This window comes from Coregonus clupeaformis, chromosome 20 (genome assembly GCF_020615455.1).
Source record: "Coregonus clupeaformis isolate EN_2021a chromosome 20, ASM2061545v1, whole genome shotgun sequence".
NCBI classification, from domain to species: Eukaryota; Metazoa; Chordata; class Actinopteri; order Salmoniformes; family Salmonidae; genus Coregonus; species Coregonus clupeaformis.
Genome location: NC_059211.1, coordinates 19,349,748 through 19,368,804, shown reverse-complemented (window position 1 = coordinate 19,368,804; position 19,057 = coordinate 19,349,748). Strand labels below are relative to the sequence as shown.

The 19,057-nt window shown below is 42.9% G+C and overlaps 2 protein-coding genes across 5 annotated transcripts in view; both read left to right on the top strand.

The window, feature by feature from the left end:
• Window positions 1–303: 303 nt before the first annotated feature.
• On the top strand, window positions 304–5,446 carry tmem44 (transmembrane protein 44). 2 transcript variants are annotated; one of them, XM_041838528.2, is made up of 10 exons: window positions 304–949; window positions 1,053–1,182; window positions 1,303–1,393; window positions 1,705–1,868; window positions 1,974–2,060; window positions 2,247–2,414; window positions 2,556–2,696; window positions 2,933–3,037; window positions 3,145–3,276; window positions 5,136–5,446. In XM_041838528.2, exons 1-10 carry the CDS (start codon window positions 768–770, stop codon window positions 5,325–5,327), a joined length of 1,392 nt encoding a protein of 463 aa, XP_041694462.2. In that variant the 5' UTR covers window positions 304–767; the 3' UTR covers window positions 5,328–5,446. The 2 variants fall into 2 exon arrangements, with proteins under 2 accessions (XP_041694462.2, XP_041694463.2); XM_041838529.2 differs by having other exon boundaries at window positions 307–949; window positions 2,975–3,037.
• A 5,811-nt stretch (window positions 5,447–11,257) lies between these two features.
• LOC121533636 (polyamine-transporting ATPase 13A3) overlaps window positions 11,258–19,057 on the top strand; it is a 57,204-nt gene continuing 49,404 nt past the window's right edge. For all 3 annotated transcript variants that reach the window (XM_041839758.2, XM_045205364.1, XM_045205363.1), the window contains exon 1: window positions 11,258–11,445. The gene's annotated coding sequence lies outside the window, so the exon portion shown is untranslated. The remainder of the gene's footprint in view (window positions 11,446–19,057) is intronic.

The following is a 19,057-nucleotide window of genomic DNA, read 5'->3' as shown; positions in this document are numbered from 1 at the left end:
GTTGTCATAGAGATAGATAGAGGACTCATCATAGACATAACCTGTTTTAGCATGGACATTGCCATTGAGGGCTTCCACCGTTTTAAAGTAGTTAACTGGGTGGGGATTCCTATGTACTTCTTTGAAATGGAGATAGCCTCAATGGCACAGCTACAAAGATGAATCCTTTATTTATTTCTATGGCCTGTTCACACGGGTATCTGCCCTCTCATTGGCTAGAATGGTCCCACCTGATCTCACCTCCCGCCTGCCTTCCATCTGAGGACACGCATTTCCATTGTTAGAGCGGTTACTCGAATATCAATATGCTATAGCCAACCTACATTTTCCTTTAGAAAATCCCCTTTATCTTTTAGTGTACAGCAGAAATGTGTCTCTGACTGTTCCTTTGGAAATGTGTTCCTTGGTTTGCAATTTATTTGCTTTGTTGCACATGACTGGTGTACTAACTCAGGGCATTATGTCCAAAGGGAAGTACATTAAATGTGCCTTAGAAATTATTTAAAATGTGACTACCATATTAATACACATTTAGGAACTAAGTAAAGCCATCAACATGCCTGGCAAGATAATGCGTTTAAATCCGAATATTGTATATTGACCCAGTGGTCTCTATTGGGCAGCGCTTTTGTGAAGCAAATTTGCATGTGATCAGGGCACAATTGCGCACCCTATTTACATACCTGTTCTGGGCACCACCTGTCGCAGCTGGTCGTATTTGCCATTCCATAGATTTGTTTTAGGTCAACGGCACAGTTAGAGGAGATATGGGAGTGGCAGCACAGAGTGTCACAAATGGACAAAGCAGAGCAGAAAACCTTTCGTTTGACTTGACGTCTTGGTGGCGCCCCGACATTATATCGACCTGTTTTTCAAACAGACAGAACGTTTGCATCTCGACCGGACTCAGCTGTTTGTCGGTGCTTCTTTTGATAATATCATGTTTTATGTGAGTATGTGGGTAATTACGCATTTAAACATGGAGTAATTGCATGTAAAGGCTACTTATTATAGATGTTTTACTTAACTTTTGTCTGCAACACTTGTTCAAGGCTGGTATGTCTGAGATGCAGAGTACGGGGCAGGGATTCTGGCAAGGAGGCAGCCTGTGCCCTCTACAGTTTCTTTGGCAATTTGTGCAGCACCGTCGGGGCATTTCTCTCCAATCAGCTGGCTCTTCAGGTGACAAGAAGACATTCTATTTCCAGAAGATGTATGGGCCTATACTGTATAAGATTATGATTACCTGCTACTGTACGTCCATCTCTATATTCCATGTTTCTTCCATTGTGATTGTTTTAGGTCATAATGGGTGGTTTTATGGCAGCTGTGGAAGTTATTAATTTCATCTCCATCATCTTCCCTATATGCTTGTGTTGGAACACCAGAGCAGGTAAGAGAGAGGGTGGTTCCCTTTTACACGTCTCACTTTAGCCCTTTTTCCCCGAGCTGCTCACAATAGCCCTTTTGGCACAGCTTGTACTTTGTATCCTGTCCTACAAGCCCTTATCAACACACTACACTTGCACAATTTGTATAGGCAAAACAGTAAAGAAAAGTTTTATCTGTAAAGCCGAGAGATACCGAACAAATGAGGCTGAAGAGAGGGCCTTGTGAAATTGTTTTCTTCTATCTTTCAATGGGCAACATTCAGTCAGCAGAACTGCAATCCTTAACCTTCGCCCCCTTTCCCTCATCCCTCAGAGAAGAGGCTGAGGATGATGAAGAGGAGGAGGAGGCAGAACTTCATGGCCGTGTCTCTGCTGTTGATGGTGGGTGGCTGGAGCTACCTAACCTCCAGGACCAGCCATGGGCTTGTAGACAGACCTCTCACTGGGAGAAGACTTCTTCTCACTGACCTCCTGCATGTAAGTGTGCGATTCTCCTATGAAATCCCTCTTCCATTACCTCCCATAAATTCCAGAGTTACCTTTTCAATGGCTCACTGACTACTACGCTGTCTTCTTGGGCAGGACCGCACTGAGGTCCTGGGTTACATTCTTGGTTTGCTCTCTTTTGTGATTGCCTGGACCTCCAAGTTCCCTGCCCTCTCCAGAGCAGTAAGTGACACCCCATCATAGTTCACGTCTATTCATGTCTGAGTTGCCATACTTTGATGTATTGTCACTACAGTCCCTCAAAACCAAGTGTAATGTAGTGAAGAACTGCAACACTGCATTATACATAACATAATGCTCACTGCAATACGGCATAATGCCCGTAGCACTTTAAACTTGATCTTTTAGCGCAGAGGGGAGCGTTCAAGGGCACACGTGTCCTCGGGGTTGCTGTGCTCTTTGGCCGGTGCCCTCTACACCTCGGCCATATTGCTCTACGACACCCAGTATGAGTTTGTACTGAGAGCCATGCCGTGGCTACTGGCGTCAACGTGCTGTGCAGCCATGGATCTTGCTGTATCCTTCTCCAGCTTATGAATGTGAATATTACTTCTACATTATGTGAATAGAATATCGGGTCATCTCCCTGACTGGACCGAGTTCTAATTTAATTGAAACCCAACCCTTCTGTCAGTTTTGTCTTGACTTTATGGTCAGATCGTGGTCCTGTCCTGGTGCAGGAAGGGTACTACTGAGCAGCAGCCTGGAAGGGGTTCTCCAGACACAGAGAGTCTCCTGGGCGGCTCCTCTCCCCCCACTCAGCACAACCCCAGTGGGAAGCCCCCCAAAAAACACTCAGTAAGCCTAGAGTCCTGCATTCATATGCCTGGGTTGAGGAGATGGACTCTGAATGTCTGATAGATACTTACTTGTATAGAAAGTATTGGAATGAAAGCCCAACTAAAGATCTTTAAGCTAGAGAATGAAAGACTAAATGGCAGTTTGCGAACTCGTTCATTAATGTCCGGGCTTTGCTTCACACAGTATTTGATAATCCTCTTTTAAATAAACACCACTCTATTTCCTCATGTGAGTTGGACTTGAATGGAGCTCCTCTCTGTGTTCTCTCCAATAAGAACAATTTAAAGTTGGCTGATATGGGACATTACATGGATGTCAACATTCAACCCGTGCGAAAGGTGAGGGTCAAGACTTCTTCAGAACGTCTGCCATGGGCAAAGTTTTTTTAACTTGACATACAACTCAGATTTGTACATCCTTTACTTACATCAATGTATGATTTCAGGTGTGTCTGAAGGAGGTGACTCTCTCTAGGGAGGAGGGTGTGTCAGAGAGCCATCCCCTCAGGAGGACAGTAAGGGTGGTGAGAGTGGACGACACGTTCTCAGACTCCTCATCCCTCAGCTCGGATCTGGAGGTCAGAAACAAACACATCCTTTATCAACAACTTTACTATTGTGTAAAATCATCTTCTACAGTGAGAGATTGCCCAATATGGTCCAGGTCTTCTGAGTTAATGAAGTGTAGTACATGGTAGTCGAGATGTGAACTGTAAAACCACTTTCTGCCACAAGGTGGTGATAGTGTGTGGAGGATGGTTGAACACTTGTTGTTTGGGATTTATCTACACATCAAGGAAGCCTATCATTTTCAGTCAGGACACATCGCAGGCTATTACCACCTAATGAAGGTATAATCAATACCTTTACCTGCAAGCTCTTCTGAAGTGCTTTGCTTGCCAACTTACTATTTATTTAACGTTACTTCATTATGCTCAGGCCTGCCCATGTGAACTTGCTATTCTGGTGCAGTGACAGTTCACTCATAACCAACCTGTCAACCTTATAATTAGGAAAAGTTTAGAATGGTTAGGGTGAGCGTGCGATGTCTTTAGTGCCTTTTGGAAAATGAATTTTCTATTGGCACCCCTTTTGTCCCTCACATCTTTAGAATAATAGTGCTCTCTGTGGTTCCGCAGAAAGCCAAGTCACAGAGGATGTCATTTAATCTGAAACAATTGAAAATGGTGTGAGTGAAAACAATTGGAACTTCATACTATTCACCAAACAGGAAAAAGCAAATGATGTGAACCTCCTCTGGCTAAGTGCATTAAAGAGCAGGAGGGTCCAAACAAGGGTTCAGAACATACTGTGGTTAACATGGCTGAATTGAGTCATTGTCATTTTGTCAGCAGTGGCATTCTACAGCTATGGGCTGTAGTTTGTACAGTATTTGAGGGTTTTCATCCATTTACTTAACATCTCAAATGTTATTCTTTGCCTCTGGTTAGCATTAACTAAGGTCTGACAAAGGTCAGACGTACAGTTACTTAGTAATATATGATGGGGGTTCCATCAGTTCAGTTCCGTCGACACGTATTGCATAATCTTCAATCGTTAACACTCAGACAAATCATCCATAAGTGGGGATGGGCTGGCAGCCTGGCACCTGGTACACGTGTTCCTTTAGGTCTGAGAAGTGCTGTTCTGGATTATTTGAATGTAATGCCCATCTACCTTCCTTTCTATTATATAATACTGAACTGGCTAGGGCCAGACAGCTGTAAAGTTGTTTGATCTTATTTGGAGAACAAATGGGCTAAGTATTTGAAACATTTCATTTCACTACTGAATGATATACAAATAATTTGCATAAACCATGAAGTTGACAAAGGCTTTAGGTTGTTTTGCATAACACTAATTCCCATGCGGAAATAATAAAGGCCTTTTGCAATTTGCCGGCTGCATAAACTCACCACAGGGCTCTGTGTAAATGGTCTGTTTTCTTGTTACTCTGAAAACCACCCCAGCCACAAGAAAGCTGCTTGGAATTACCTTTTTGTATTGTTTTTCTCGCTAATTTCTGCTGAGTGCTTGTTCTAGCGGGGTTGAGGTGAGGTGGAGGTGTTGAATTGTTCAAGATTTGCATTGCACAATGGTTGCCTAGTCTATAGGGAATTCGTCACTCAGCTCTGCTATTTTGGGAGCTGTTTATGGTCTCCTGTGTGTTGCCTGCTGGTCAGGGGCTTGGCTCAACATTTTGGACACTGCTGTACAAGGTCTGAGGAGTTGATTGGTTGAACGTGATCACATTGAGTATCACAGGTTGCAGTGAACAAATTAACATTTGTGTTTTTATTGCATTGTAGAATATTTCCTTGGAGACCAAGAACACAATGTAATTAAGAGGTAGACATAAACAATGTGTCAATCATAATGAATATGCATAATGGGTAAACAGTAATTCTGCCCTGTAACAAAACTGTCTTCTCTCCAGTGGGATTTTGAAGACTCAAATGCACAGTGGAACAAACTGCCAAAAGAGCAAGAGAAAGTAGATGAGTTTCCCTTGCAAGAATGGCCAAAGAACCCAAGGCCAAAACCCACCGGAGTCTGCAGCTGTGGCGGCATCATTGGACAGGCTGGGAAGAGGGTATCAAGCAGAGTGGGTGACGGTGAAGTGGCATGATAATTTCAAACACTGGTGAATGCCTGGTAACACTTCCTCATTACATCACATTGTCAGATCTGTGTTTGGATTGTGAATATGAAAGATAATAAAAGGGCAGATCAATTTTTGCAATCAAACTTTCTGGTTTTGTCATGTCTCATGCTCTCATTGGGTGTAATATAAGTTATTGGTTTGTCTTCATAAGTGACCTGTGGAGTTGACATAACAATGTGGACATTGAACCAGCTGGTTTAAGTTGCATTAAAGATTTAATGAATGGGTTCAATGACTAATGGATGCGCTGTATGGCCGTGCATCTGATTCTCTTTGTCAGTTTGTCAACTACAGATGCTCTCATCGCTCCGCAGATGATCAGCCGGCCTCACAGACAGCTTTCCTGTAATGGGTTTGCACCACTCATTAAATGGATGACACCCAGACATCATCAGCTTGGCTTTCGCATGGACCGCACTAAATAACAAGACCCATTCGGGATGTCACTGTAGACCACCCTTAATAAACAATATCGCTCCCCGGCCGCCTCGCAAGGTCAAGGGTTCACTTCCTGTATTTTCCTAGTGAGGCCAGGTTATCAGGGCTGAACTGGAAAAGGCCCAGCAGACCTGATTAGGGCCAGACTAGAGGACAAGGGCTCCTCCGTCCTTCCCAGTAGCTCTCAATCCTCTGCCTGTCTGGTCCGTTTCTCTAACTAGCGGCTGGGTAGTATGGTGCCAGAGTTGTATTAACTGATGGGCATTCAAGTGACTTCCCTGGGGTCTGATAAAAGGACAATACATAGATTAGAGCAAAGTCGTGAAGCACATTCTTCTCCATATCATTTACATTTCCTTTGACATGTCTGCTAAAGACATTGGTCTGTGACAAGAACGACAGGTAGCCAAGCAATTGCTAATATATACTGAACAAAAATATAAACGCAACAATTTCAATGATTTTTCTGAGTTACAGTTCATATAAGGAAATCAGTCAATTTAAATAAATTCATTGGGCCCTATGGATTTCACATGACTGGGCAGGGGCGCAGCCATGGGTGGGCCTGGAAGGGCATAGGCCCAGACAATCAGAATTAGGTTTTACCCCGCAAAAGGGCTTTATTACAGACCGGAATATTCCTCAGTTTCATCAGCTGTCCGGGTGGCTGGTCTCAGACAATCCCGTAGGTAAAGAAGCCGGATGTGGATGTCCTGGGCTGGCGTGGTTACATGTGGTCTACGGTTGTGAGGCCGGTTGGACGTACTGCCAAATGACGGAGGCGGCTTATGGTAGAGAAATGAACATTACATTCTCTGGCAACAGTTCTGGTGGCCATTCCTGCTGTCAGCATGCCAATTGCACGTTCCCTCAACTTGAGGCATCTGTGGTGTCGTGTGACAAAACTGCACATTTTAGAGTGGCCTTTTATTGTCCCCAGCACAAGGTGCACCTGTGTAATCAGCTTCTTGATATGACACACCTGTCGGGTGGATACATTATCTTGGCAAAGGAGAAATGCTCACTAACAGGTATGTAAACAAATTTGTGCACAAAATTTGAGAGCGATAAGCTTTTTGTGAGTATCTTTTATTTCAGCTCCTGAAACATGGGACCAACACTTTTCATGTTGCGTTTTATATTTTTGTTCAGTATAAATGTTAGGCATTTGCCATTAATTTAAAACCTCTCGATTATTTACTTATTTATTTATTTATTTATTAAAAGTATGTGGACACCCCTTCAAATGAGTGGATTTGGCTATTTCAGCCACACCTGTTTGCTGACAGGTGTATAAAATCGATTACACCGCCATGCAGTCTCCATAGACAAACATTGGCAGTAGAAGGGCCTTACTGAAGAGTTCAGTGACTTTCAACGTGGCACTGTAATAGGATGCCACCTTTCCAACAAGTCAGTTAGTGAAATGTCTGCCCTGCTAGAGCTGCCCTGGTCAACTGTAAGTGCTGTTATTGTGAAGTGGAAACGTAGAGGAGCAACAACGGCTCAGCCGCAAAGTGGTAGGCCATACAAGTTGACAGAACGGGACCACTGAGGTGCGTAAAAATCGTCTGTCCTCGGTTGCAACACTCACTACAGAGTTCCAAACTGCATCTGGAAGAAACGTCAGCACAAGAACTGTTCGTCGGGAGCTTCATGAAATGGCTTTCCATGGCCGAACAGCCGCACACAAGCTGAAGATCACCATGCGCAATTCCAAGCATCGGCTGGAGTGGTGTAAAGCTCGCCGCCATTGGACTCTGGAGCAGTGGAAATGCGTTCTCTGGAGTGATGAATCACGCTTCACCATCTGACAGACAGACGAATATCGGTTTGCCGGATGCCAGGAGAACGCTACCTGCCCGAATGCCTAGTGCCAACTGTCAAATTTGGTGGAGGAGGAATAATGGTCTGGGACTGTTTTTTTAATGGTTCGGGACAGGCCCCTTAGTTCCAGTGAAGATAAATATTACAGCATACAATGACATTCTAGATGATTCTGTGCTTCTAACTTTGTGGCAACAGTTTGGGGAAGGCCCTTTCCTGTTTCAGCATGACAATGCCCCTGTGCACAAAGCAAGGTTCATACAGAAATGGTTTGTCGAGATCGTGTGGAAGAACTTCTGTCCTGCACAGAGCCCTGACCTCAACCCCATCAAACACCTTTGGGATGAATTGGAACACCGACTGCGAGCCAGGCCTAATCGCCTAACATCAGTGCCCGACCTCACTAATGCTCTTGCGGCTGAATGGAAGCAAGTCCCCGCAGCAATGTTCCAACATCTAGTGGAAAGCCTTTACCAGAAGAGTGGGGGCTGTTATAGCAGCGAAGAGGGGGACCAACTCCATATAAATGCCCATGATTTTGCTATGAGATGTTTGACGAGCAGGTACCTTTGGTCATGTAGTGTATCAACATGAATTATATGACATTGGCATTTCCTTTTATATTGCACATCTATAAAGCCTTATTTATTACCTTATGTCTCAAACTCCATTGACATGCTGAAAACATAAAGAGATGGTGCCAGGCATGCAGAAACCAGCACAGCACACATGCACATTCTAATTGCAGGTCCTGAAACCAAGTCACTGCCAGTGCCTTGTGTTCTGTCGTCTGAGTGCTGAGCTGGCGTTCCCCAGCCTGTGGGCTGTGAGGGGCCAGGGCCTGAGGTTTATTATTTTCCCTTCTGAGACTTTGGCAAATGAAAACAAACTGTCTTGTCCATATAAATATGTGGAATTCTGTTTGCACAACTGACTGGGAGCGAGGATTAAAACATCTGAAGCAGCAGTCCTGAATGGGCTTTCTTGTTTTTCTTTAGGATTGGTGAGTACGTCATAGAAGCCCCCGCTCTATATTCAAGCCGGTCTACGCTATTAGAGCTTTTGCTCATCATAGACTATGCATATGCTACAGTGCCTTCAGAAAGCATTCATACCCCTTGACTTTTTCCACATTTTGCTGTGTTACAGCCTGAATTTAAAATTGATTAAATTGAGTTTTAATCACAGGCCTACACACAATACCCCATAATGTCAAAGTGGAATTATGTATAAAAAAATAAAATAAAAAATTTAACCAATTAATTAAACATGAAAAGCTGAAATGTCAAGTATTCAACCCCTTTGTTATGGCAAGCCTAAATAAGTTCAGGATTTTTATTGCTTAAGTCACATAAGTTACATGGACTGTGTGCAATAATAGTGTTTAACAATATTTAATGATTACCTCATATTTGTACCCCACACAATTATCTGTAAGGTCCCTCAGTCGAGCAGTGAATTTTAAACACAGAGTCAACCACAAAGACCAGGGAGGTTTTCCAGTGTCCCGCAAAGAAGGGCACCTATTGGCTAAAAATTGGGTTAAAAAACATTGAATATCCCTTTGAGCATGGTGAAGTTATTAATTACACTTTGGATGGTGTATGAATACACCCAGTCACTACAAAGGTAAAGGCATACTTCCGAACTCAGTTGCTGGAGAGGAATGAAATCACTCATGGATTTCACCATGTGGCCAATGGTGACTTTAAAACAGTTTAATGGCTGTGATAGGAGAAAACTGAGGATGGATCAACAACATTGTAGTAATTCCACTATACTAATCTAATTGACAGGGAAAATAAGGAAACCTGTACAGAATAAAAATATTCCAAGACATCCATCCTGTGCAACAAAGCACTAAAGTAATATTGCAAAAAATGTGACAAAGCAATTAACTTTTTGTCCTGAACACAAAGTGTTATGTTTGGGGCAAATCCAATACAACACACTACTGAGTACCACTTTCCATATTTTCAAGCATAGTGGTGGCTGCATCATGTTATGGGTATGCTTGTAATGGTTAAGGACTGGAGTTTTTCAGGATAAAATAGACACGAAATGGAGCTAAGCACAGGCAAAATCCTAGAAGAAACCTGGTTCAGTCTGCTGTCCACCAGACACTGGGAGATAAATTCCCCTTTCAGCTGGACAAATCTACACTGGAGTTGCTCACCAAGAAGACAGTGAATGAAAAAAAAAAAAAATGTATGCACTCACTAACTGTACGTCGCTCTGGATAAGAGCGTCTGCTAAATGACAATTTTGTTTTTACAAAAATATGTTCCTGAGTGGCCGAGTTACAGTTTCGACTTAAATCTACTTGAAAATCTATGGCAAGACTTGAAAATGGTTGTCTAGCAATGATCAACAACCAATTTGTCCAAATAAATGTCACTAGAACCAAAGTTGCTCCCCTGAGCAACCGAACCAATAGAATTAACGACCAGCCTGCTTGGGTAGCAACCCTAGATTTGTGTCGGGACTATATCTTGTGGAAGGATGAAATAGTATTAATACATTCACTAAAATAACGTTTTTTATGAAAATGTCAACCATTATTTGAATATGTTGGTAACCCGTTGTATAAAAGTGATAATGCCTGAGAAGCCGGTGTAAACACCGGCTTCTCAGACATTTTCACTTAAATAGACTTATCCAGAAAGACTCACAGCTGTAATCGCTGCCAAAGGTGCTACTACAAAGTATTGACTCAGGGGTGTGAATACTTATGTAAATGAGATATTTCTGTATTTCATTTTCAATACATTTGCACACATTTCTAAAAAAGTTGTATATTTGTCAATATGGGGTATTGTGTGTAGATGGGTGAGAAAAAATCAATGTAATCCATTTTGAATTCAGGTTCACAACAAAATGTGGAATAAGTCAAAGGGTATGAATACTTTCTGAAGGCACTCAAATTCTTGGATGCATTCAGATTCAGGTTCAGTTTTCAAATTGAGTTCTCTAAATTCAGATTCAAAACCAGATACATCCTGGTACTTTGCCAGCCAGGAAAGGTAGAGAACAGATAGAATAAAACGCTCTCTGTGGTAAACAGAAGCCTTTGGCAGTTTCTGAAGCCAATGTGGCATGTTTAATTTATTTTCTTCTAGCGTTTGAACCGTTTTGGCTATAAGCTATGATGACCCCATTCCTAAAAGCTTAGTCTCTGGAACATTAACGTGCCTTCTGTCCCCTCTATGATGACCACAGGCCACACACGTTTTGAGTTTAGGGTGTGTGTCATATCTATCAATTGAACCACTTTTGCAGTAAAACTTATTTTTTATAACCATCCATTTAATAAATGGGAGACATTAGAGATGTGAAAAAACATGGTTGTGTTTTGTTCTACCTCTGGTAGGGGTATCTCAAAAACTAAAGCCCTTTTTGAGGATTGGCCACTAGCCTATTCATGCTGTGGATATGCATGCAGTGTACAAGCATGTATAAAATGTAACGTTAGATTGTAATGTTTAAAGACAACAAATGTGACCCAGCGAGGTGAATGAATACAAGATAACATAAGGCGAGAATGTGTGCTATTTCACCTTGCGTAGGTTCTCTCGTGATCTCATATCCTGTGACAAACTTCCTATTGGTAAGTGAGCCAGTTTCAGGCAGTTCATCCGACGACTCATTCGCTCGCTGTTCCACTGAGCTGTCAAACACATTAGATATTAAAATATAGATGACCAGCTAGCTAAATAACTAACTATATGACTCTTCAACAACGTTTTCCCTTTTAACAATAGCTGCTCTCATCTTACTATGACTCTCAGGTGATCTTCAAAGAGTCCAGGTGGTTCTGGTAAGTGTCTTTTATTAATTTCATTTGAGCTCTCCACATCACCCATGTACTTGGAGTGTGCTATATAGGCTAGCTAGCTGTCTATAAGAAAGCCAGCTAGCCACAGTGCCAGTCATCTTCAGCCATGAGTGTAGCTAGACCTGTTCTAACTGCGTTCGCATGTGTATAACGAAATGGGGATTTCTCCTGTCCGTTGTTTGCCGTCTCCTGACCTGACCCAAGTAAGCAGTGTTTGACATTGACAGCTAAAAGAGTAGAACTAGCGAGCTACTCTGTCATGATGTTATCTGAAGAAAACTAGCTAAGCTTAGCTAGCTGCTATTGTATGTAGCTTATGACTGAGTTGGCTGGCTAAAATAACCAAGATGACAAAACAACACGAGTAACGTTATTTGCTTTTGCTACGCTAGCTAGTGTATCGTCGCTGTCTGGCTCTCTGTATCTAATTAGTGGCTACTGCACTGCTCTCAGGCAGGCATGTCTGCCGGTTTTGACTAGCAGAAGTGACTTTTCGTACCAGGTTATGAGAATTTCCGCAGCAGGTTAGGAGTATTAACGTTACGTAGCAGGTTAGATGCATTAGGTTAAGGTTTTAAAGATGGAATCCTTAATCGCTACATCCATCTTTGGACGTATAAATTACTGATATACCCTTTGATTCTTGAAGAATATAACTAATAAATGCCTCATGAGCTTAGTTCAACTGTTGTACACCATCAGAAACAAAAATTCAAGCTTGTTTTACTCCAATGTTTGTAAACAAACACTGTATAGCCTCAACATGGTTAAAACTATATACTTTTTATATAATGGATAGTCAGTCCTTGCATTCATAGCTCTGTCTATGGATGGTGGTTACTTTTCTCCAGGCCCATCACTCAGCTTTTTACTGGATAGCCTATCTCAGAGGGCTAGTTAGGGACCGTCAATGTAAATTTGGCAATATTTTCTTGTTGCACACCTTTTAGTTTTCTCATTAAATGCTTTCAACATTTGTATATGAATTTCTAAAATGTTATAGTTGGTTTGAGGTTTTTAAGTCATTGAAATGGGCGGCAGGTAGCTTAGTGGTTAAGAGCGTTGTGCCAGCAACCGAAAGGTCGCTGGTTCTAATCCCCGAGCCGACTAGGTGAAAAATCTGTCGATGTGCCCTTGAGCAAGGCACTTAACCCTAATTGCTCATGTAAGTCGCTCTGGATAAGAGCGTCTGCTAAATGACTAAAATATAAATGTAAAATGAAATTTGGAGCTATTGGTATTTTAACATATTGTCCTATGTACATTGTGTAGTTTACAAATTTACGCTAACTAGCCCCTTAGGGATATCCAAAGGCAACCCAAATTACGATTGAGTTGCGTGTGCAGCTGGACTCCGAATTGATGATCACTTGTGTGCTGTGAGCATGTGGGCAGGATTGAAACAAACCCAACCTTAATTTACATTGTGATGCAGTCACAACCAAGTCTCACAACTCTGTTTTGGACGTGACTGACATCATGACCCAAGTTATCCTATTTACACTTAGTAGTACATTTTGACAGAATAAATGTTTCTGACTCAAATCGATGCCACATAGGCTGTTTCTTAAATGAGAAGTTGAGTTTTAGGGGCAGTTGCTCTTTCAGGAAATGAAGTAAACCTCAGGATACAACTGATCAGCCTGATCATATCACATTTTATTTGTCATATGCTTCGTAAACAACAGGTGTAGACTAACAGTGAAATGCTTACTTATGGGCCCTTCCCAACAATGCAGAGAGAAACATATAAAAAATAATAGGCAAAATAATAACACGAGGAATAAATACACAATGAGTAACGATAACTTGACTATATACACAAGGTACCAGTACTGAGTTGATGTGCAGGGGTACGAGATAATTGAGGTAGATATATATGTACATTAGTGGTGCGCGGGTCAGCTATTTGTTCACCTGCACCCGTCCGCAATTGCTAAAACCCATTCGCAACCGCCCGACTATATGTGAAAATCTAAGTCCCGCACCCGACCATAACTCACTAATATAGAAAATGCGCTGGAGGCTTCAGTCAGACTGCAGAAAGATTTTTTGAAAGGGGGTGCAGGATTTTTTGTTGTTGCAGGATTTAGATATGTTTCTGCTTATAATTTCTGACATTTTGGTAAGCTTTTTGTTAGTCATCTCCATAATTAGATGCATGCAGCTTCTCTTCTGTCATTATATGTTGTCCTAGAAGACTAAATAAACCCTTGCTCACCAGAATGTTATAAATCGTTTCAATCTAGTTAACATCGGGAAAGTTTTCTGTCATCTCTGCTTCTTTTGTGGCGCAAAGACGTTTAGGGACTGGGAGGAAAATGCAATAACACCAAAAAACGGGAAAGATTTTCTGTGCAAAATTTCCAAATGACATTCGCATTCTCTCAAGATGCTGAAATAAATAAAATTTCTTCACACCTGTTCCCAAGTCAACATTTTGCCTACATTTGGTGTTCATTTTACAACTAGAAATGCTTAATTCTGCAGGAGTTAATACTAAAGCTATATGAGAGGTTATAGGTCTACAGTCAGTGTCAAGAGTTCAGTTTCCATTTCATTTTTTACATTTAAAACATTTTTAGTTATTTAGCAGACGCTCTTATCCAGAGTGCATACACATTATTTTTATTTTTTCATACTGGCCCCCCCGTGGAAATCGAACCCACAACCCTGTCGTTGCAACCGCCATGCTCTACCAACTGAGCTACACGGGACCCATCTGAACAGTAGGCTACAGTTTCCTTGATGTGCCATAGACCTATTGGAAGTCCCTGTCTTGTGACTGTCGAATTTGTATAGCACCTCAATCATCACACACAACATACTGGCACTGCTATCATCCTCTTTTACCACTTCACCAAATCTTACTCAAACAATACTTTTCTGGCCCTCCCTTGTCTTTATTTTCAACTCTCCATTTCACAGCTTTTCTATTATTGAAATAAACTTTTGCCTCCGTGGATCGACGTTAACTTTTTCTGCCCGTTCCCAAAAGCATTTGGCGATTGGCTGTGTAGGCTATTTGGAGCACGTACAGGTAGGCCCTAAAGTTTAGGCTTACACACTAATGCCAGATAGCCTAAAATAATGAAAGAAAAACCTCAGTGTAGCCTATAGATATAAATTGCACAAGAATGATGATACATTTATGGATTTGTAATTTTTTAAAATCATTATTCGACGGGATGTAACCCCGGGGACTGTGGGTTATGAGTCAACCCACGCATCACTAATGTACATATAGGTAGGGGTAAAGTGACTAGACAACCGGATATATAATAAATGGTAGCAGCTGCGTATGTGATGAGTCAAGAGTTAGTGCAAAACGGGCCAATGCAGATAGTCCGGGTAGCTATTTGGTTAACTATTTAGCAGTCTTATCGCTTGGGGGTAGAAGCTGTTCAGGGTCCTGTTGGTTCCAGACTTGTTGCATCGGTACCGCTTGCCGTGCGGTAACAGAGAGAACAGTCTATGACTTGGGTGGCTTGATTCTTTGACAATTTTTAGGGACTTCCTCTGACACCGCCTGGTATAGAGGTCTTGGATGGCAGGAAGCTTGGCCCCAGTGATGTACTGGGCCATACACACTACCCACTGTAGTGCCTTGTGGTCGGAGGCCGAGCAGTTGCCATACCAAGCGGTGATGCAGCCAGTCAAGATGCTCTCAATGGTGCAGCTGTAGATATTTTTGAGGATCTGAGTGCCCATGCCAAATCTTTTCAGCCTCCTTAGGGGCAAGCGGCATTGTCGTACCTTCTTCAGGACTGTATTCGTGTGTGTGGACCATGTTAATTCCTTAGTGATGTGGACACCGAGGAACTTATAGGTCTTGACCCACTCCACTACAGCCCCGTCGATGTGGATGGGGGCGTGCTCGTCCCTCCGCTTCCTGTAGTCCACGATCAGCTCCTTTGTCTTGCTGACGTTGAGGAGAGGTTGTTGTCCTGGCACCACACTGCCAGGGCACTGACCTCCCTATAGGCTGTCTCATCGGCGGTTGTCAGCAAACTTAATGATGGTGTTGGCGTCGTGCGCTGCCACGCAGTTGTGGGTGAACAGGGAGTACAGGAGGGGACTAAGAGCACGCACCCCTGAGGGGCCCCCGTGTTGAGGGTCAGAGTGGCGGATGTGTTGTTAGCTACCCTCACCACCTGGTGGTGGCCCGTCAGGAAGTCCAGGATCCAGTTGCATAGGGAGGTGTTCAGTCCCTGGGTCCTGATCTTAGTGATGAGCTTGGAGGGCACTATGTTGTTGAATGCTGAGCTGTAGTCGATGAACAGCATTCTCACATAGGTTTTCCTCTTGTTCAGGTGGAAGAGGGCAGTGTGGAGTGCAATAGAGATTGCGTCATCTGTGGATCTGTTGGGGCGGTATGCGAATTGGAGTAGGTCCAGGGTGTCCGGGATGATGGTGTTGATATGAGCCATGACCAGCCTTTCAAAGTGTTTCATGGCTACAGATGTGAGTGCTACGGGGCGATAGTCATTTAGACAGGTTACCTTGGCGTTCTTGGGCACAGGGACTATGTAGGGCCCTATAAAATCTGTTTATTTTTTCAGGTTTCCGCTCTCAAAATCACACTTAAAAAACATTTCATTGAGGTTTTTGGGAAAGCCTTTCTATCTACCAGAATACTTTTCATTAACAGAGTGGTACATGCTCGCACCACACATACACAGAAAGTTGCAGAAAATACGAATCACTGATGCATTCTGTTCATGCCTTATGATACATTTAGCCTAATTAAAAAATGTTCAATATATTTAGTTGATTCCCTATGAAATTCAATGCATTTTTGAATATTGTTTAATTCCGTTTTAATGTCTGGATTCCTTCTGCGTTCTCTGCATTGCAGATTTTATAGGGCCCTAACTATGGTCGTCTGCTTGAAACATGTTGGTATTACAGACTCAGTCAGGGACATGTTGAAAATGTCAGTGAAGACACTTGCCAGTTGGTCAGCACATGCTCGGAGTACGCGTCCTGGTAATCCGCCTGGCCCCGTGGCCTTGTGAATGTTAACCTGTTTAAAGGTCATACTCGTGTCGGCTACAGAGAGAGCGAGATCAAACAGTTGACCGGAACAGCTGGTCCTCTCATGCATAGTTCAGTGTTGCTTGCCTCGAAGCGTGCATAGAAAGCATTTAACTTATCTGGTAGGCTCAAGTCACTGGTCAGCTCATGGCTGGGTTTCCCTTTGTAATCCGTGATCGTTTGCAAGCCCTGCCACATTCAACGAGTGTCAGAGGCCGTGTCTAGACTTGACAGTTCGTGCAGCTTTAGTTTTCTGATCATAGAGCTCTGATCATGGAATTCCGACCACGTCATGCATCTACACCTACAGTACCAGTCAAAAGTTTGGACACACCTATTCATTCCAGGTTTTTTCTTAATTTTTTACTGTTTTCTACATTGTAGAATACTAGTGAAGACATCAAAACTATAAAATAACACATGTAGTAACCAAAAAAGTGTTAAACAACTCAAAATATATTTGAGATTCTTCAAATACCCACCCTTTGCCTTGATGACAGCTTTGCACACTCTTGGCATTCTCTCAACCAGCTTCACCAGGAATGCTTTTCCAACAGTCTTGAAGGAGTTCCCACATATGCTGAGTACTTGTTGGCTGCTTTTCCCTCACTCTGCGGTCCGACTCATCCCAAACCATCTCAATTTAGGTTTAGGTCGGGGGATTGTGAAGGCCAGGTCATCTGATGCAGCACTCATCACTCTCCTTCTTGGTAAAAAAGTCCATACACAGCCTGGAAGTGTGTTGTAAGTAAATGGTGCGGGAGAAGATGACTGCTGTTTTACAGCCCTCTAACCAATTGTAGTATTATGTGTGTTTTCTCGCGTTTTTTGTAATTTATTCTGTACATAATGTTTCTGCCATCGTCTCTTCTAACCAAAAAGAGCTTCTGGATATCAGTACAGCGATTACTCACCTCGTATTGGACAAAGATTTTTTTTCTTCAACGAGTCGGACGCGAAGGATATCCTACAGACACCCGACAAGGCCCAAATCCCCGTCATTCGCAGGAGAAAGAGACAGAGATATCGTGGACCTAGATCGGGGTGCCTTGTAAGGATCCGACGGCGAGCGAGTAAACTGCCTCTTCCATCAATCCTATTAGCCAATGTTCAATCATTTGAAAATAAATTAGATTACCTAATATTACGGTTATCCTACCAACGGGACATTAAAAACTGTAATATCTTATGTTTCACCAAGTCGTGGCTGAACGATGACATGGACAACATACAGCTGACGGGATATACGCTACATCGGCAGGATAGAACTGGCTGACTCCGGTAAGACAAAGGGTGGCGGTCTGTGTATATTTGTAAACAACAGCTGGTGCACAAAATCAAATACTAAGGAAGTCTCTAGGTTTTGCTCACCTGAGGTAGAGTATCTCATGATAAGCTGTAGACCACACTATCTACCAAGAGAGTTTTCATCTATATTCTTCGTAGCGGTCTATTTACCACCACAAACTGATGCTGGCACTAAGACCGCACTCAATGAGTTGTATACGGCCACAAGCAAACAGGAAAACACTCATCCAGAGGCGGCGCTCCTAGTGGCCGACGACTTTAATGCAGGGAAACTTAAATCCGTTCTACCTAATTTCAACCAGCATGTTAAATGTGCAACCAGAGGGAAAAAAAACTCTAGCCCACCTTTACTCCACACACAGAGACGCATACAAAGCTCTCCCTCGCCCTCCATTTGGCAAATCTGACCATAACTCTATCCTCCTGATTCCTGCTTATAAGCAAAAACTAAAGCAAGAAGCACCAGTGACTCGGTTAATAAAAAAAGTGGTCAGATGACGCAGATGCTAAGCTACAGAACTGTTTTGCTAGCACAGACTGGAACATGTTCCGGGATTCTTCAGATAGCATTGAGGAGTACACCACATCAGTCACTGGCTTCATCAATAAGTGCATCGATGACGTCGTCCCCACAGTGACTGTACGTACATACCCCAACCAGAAGCCATGGATTACAGACAACATCCGCACTGAGCTAAAGGGTAGAGCTGCTGCTTTCAAGGAGCGGGACTCTAAACTGGAAGCTTATAAGAAATCCCGCTATGCCCTCCGACGAACCATCAAACAGGCAAAGAGTCAATACAGGACTAAGATTTAATCGTACTACACCGGCTCTGACGCGGTGGCAGGGCTTGAAAACTATTACAGACTACAAAGGGAAGCACAGCTCCGAGCTGCCCAGTGACACAAGCCTACCAGACGAGCTAAACCACTTCTATGCTCGCTCCGAGGCAAGCAACACTGAAGCAAGCATGAGAGCACCAGCTGTTCCGGATGACTATGTGATCATGCTCTCCGTAGCCGATGTGAGTAAGACTTTTTTAAGCAGGTCAACGTTCACAAGGCCGCAGGGCCAGACTGATTACCAGGACGTGTACTCCGAGCATGTGCTGACCAACTGGCAAGTGTCTTCACTGACATTTTCAACATGTCCCTGACTGAGTCTGTAATACCAACATGTTTCAAGCAGACCACCATAGTCCCTGTGCCCAAGGACACTAAGGTAACCTGCCTAAATGACTACCGACCC

Bases quoted from the DNA above. Each gene is read 5' to 3' on its own strand.
- tmem44 (XM_041838528.2), top strand. From the start codon at position 768: ATGGGAGTGGCAGCACAGAGTGTCACAAATGGACAAAGCAGAGCAGAA. The intron at 2,061-2,246 runs GTAAGTGACACC...TTGATCTTTTAG, and splicing joins TCCCTGCCCTCTCCAGAGCA to CGCAGAGGGGAGCGTTCAAG. The intron at 3,277-5,135 runs GTCAGAAACAAA...TCTTCTCTCCAG, and splicing joins CCCTCAGCTCGGATCTGGAG to TGGGATTTTGAAGACTCAAA.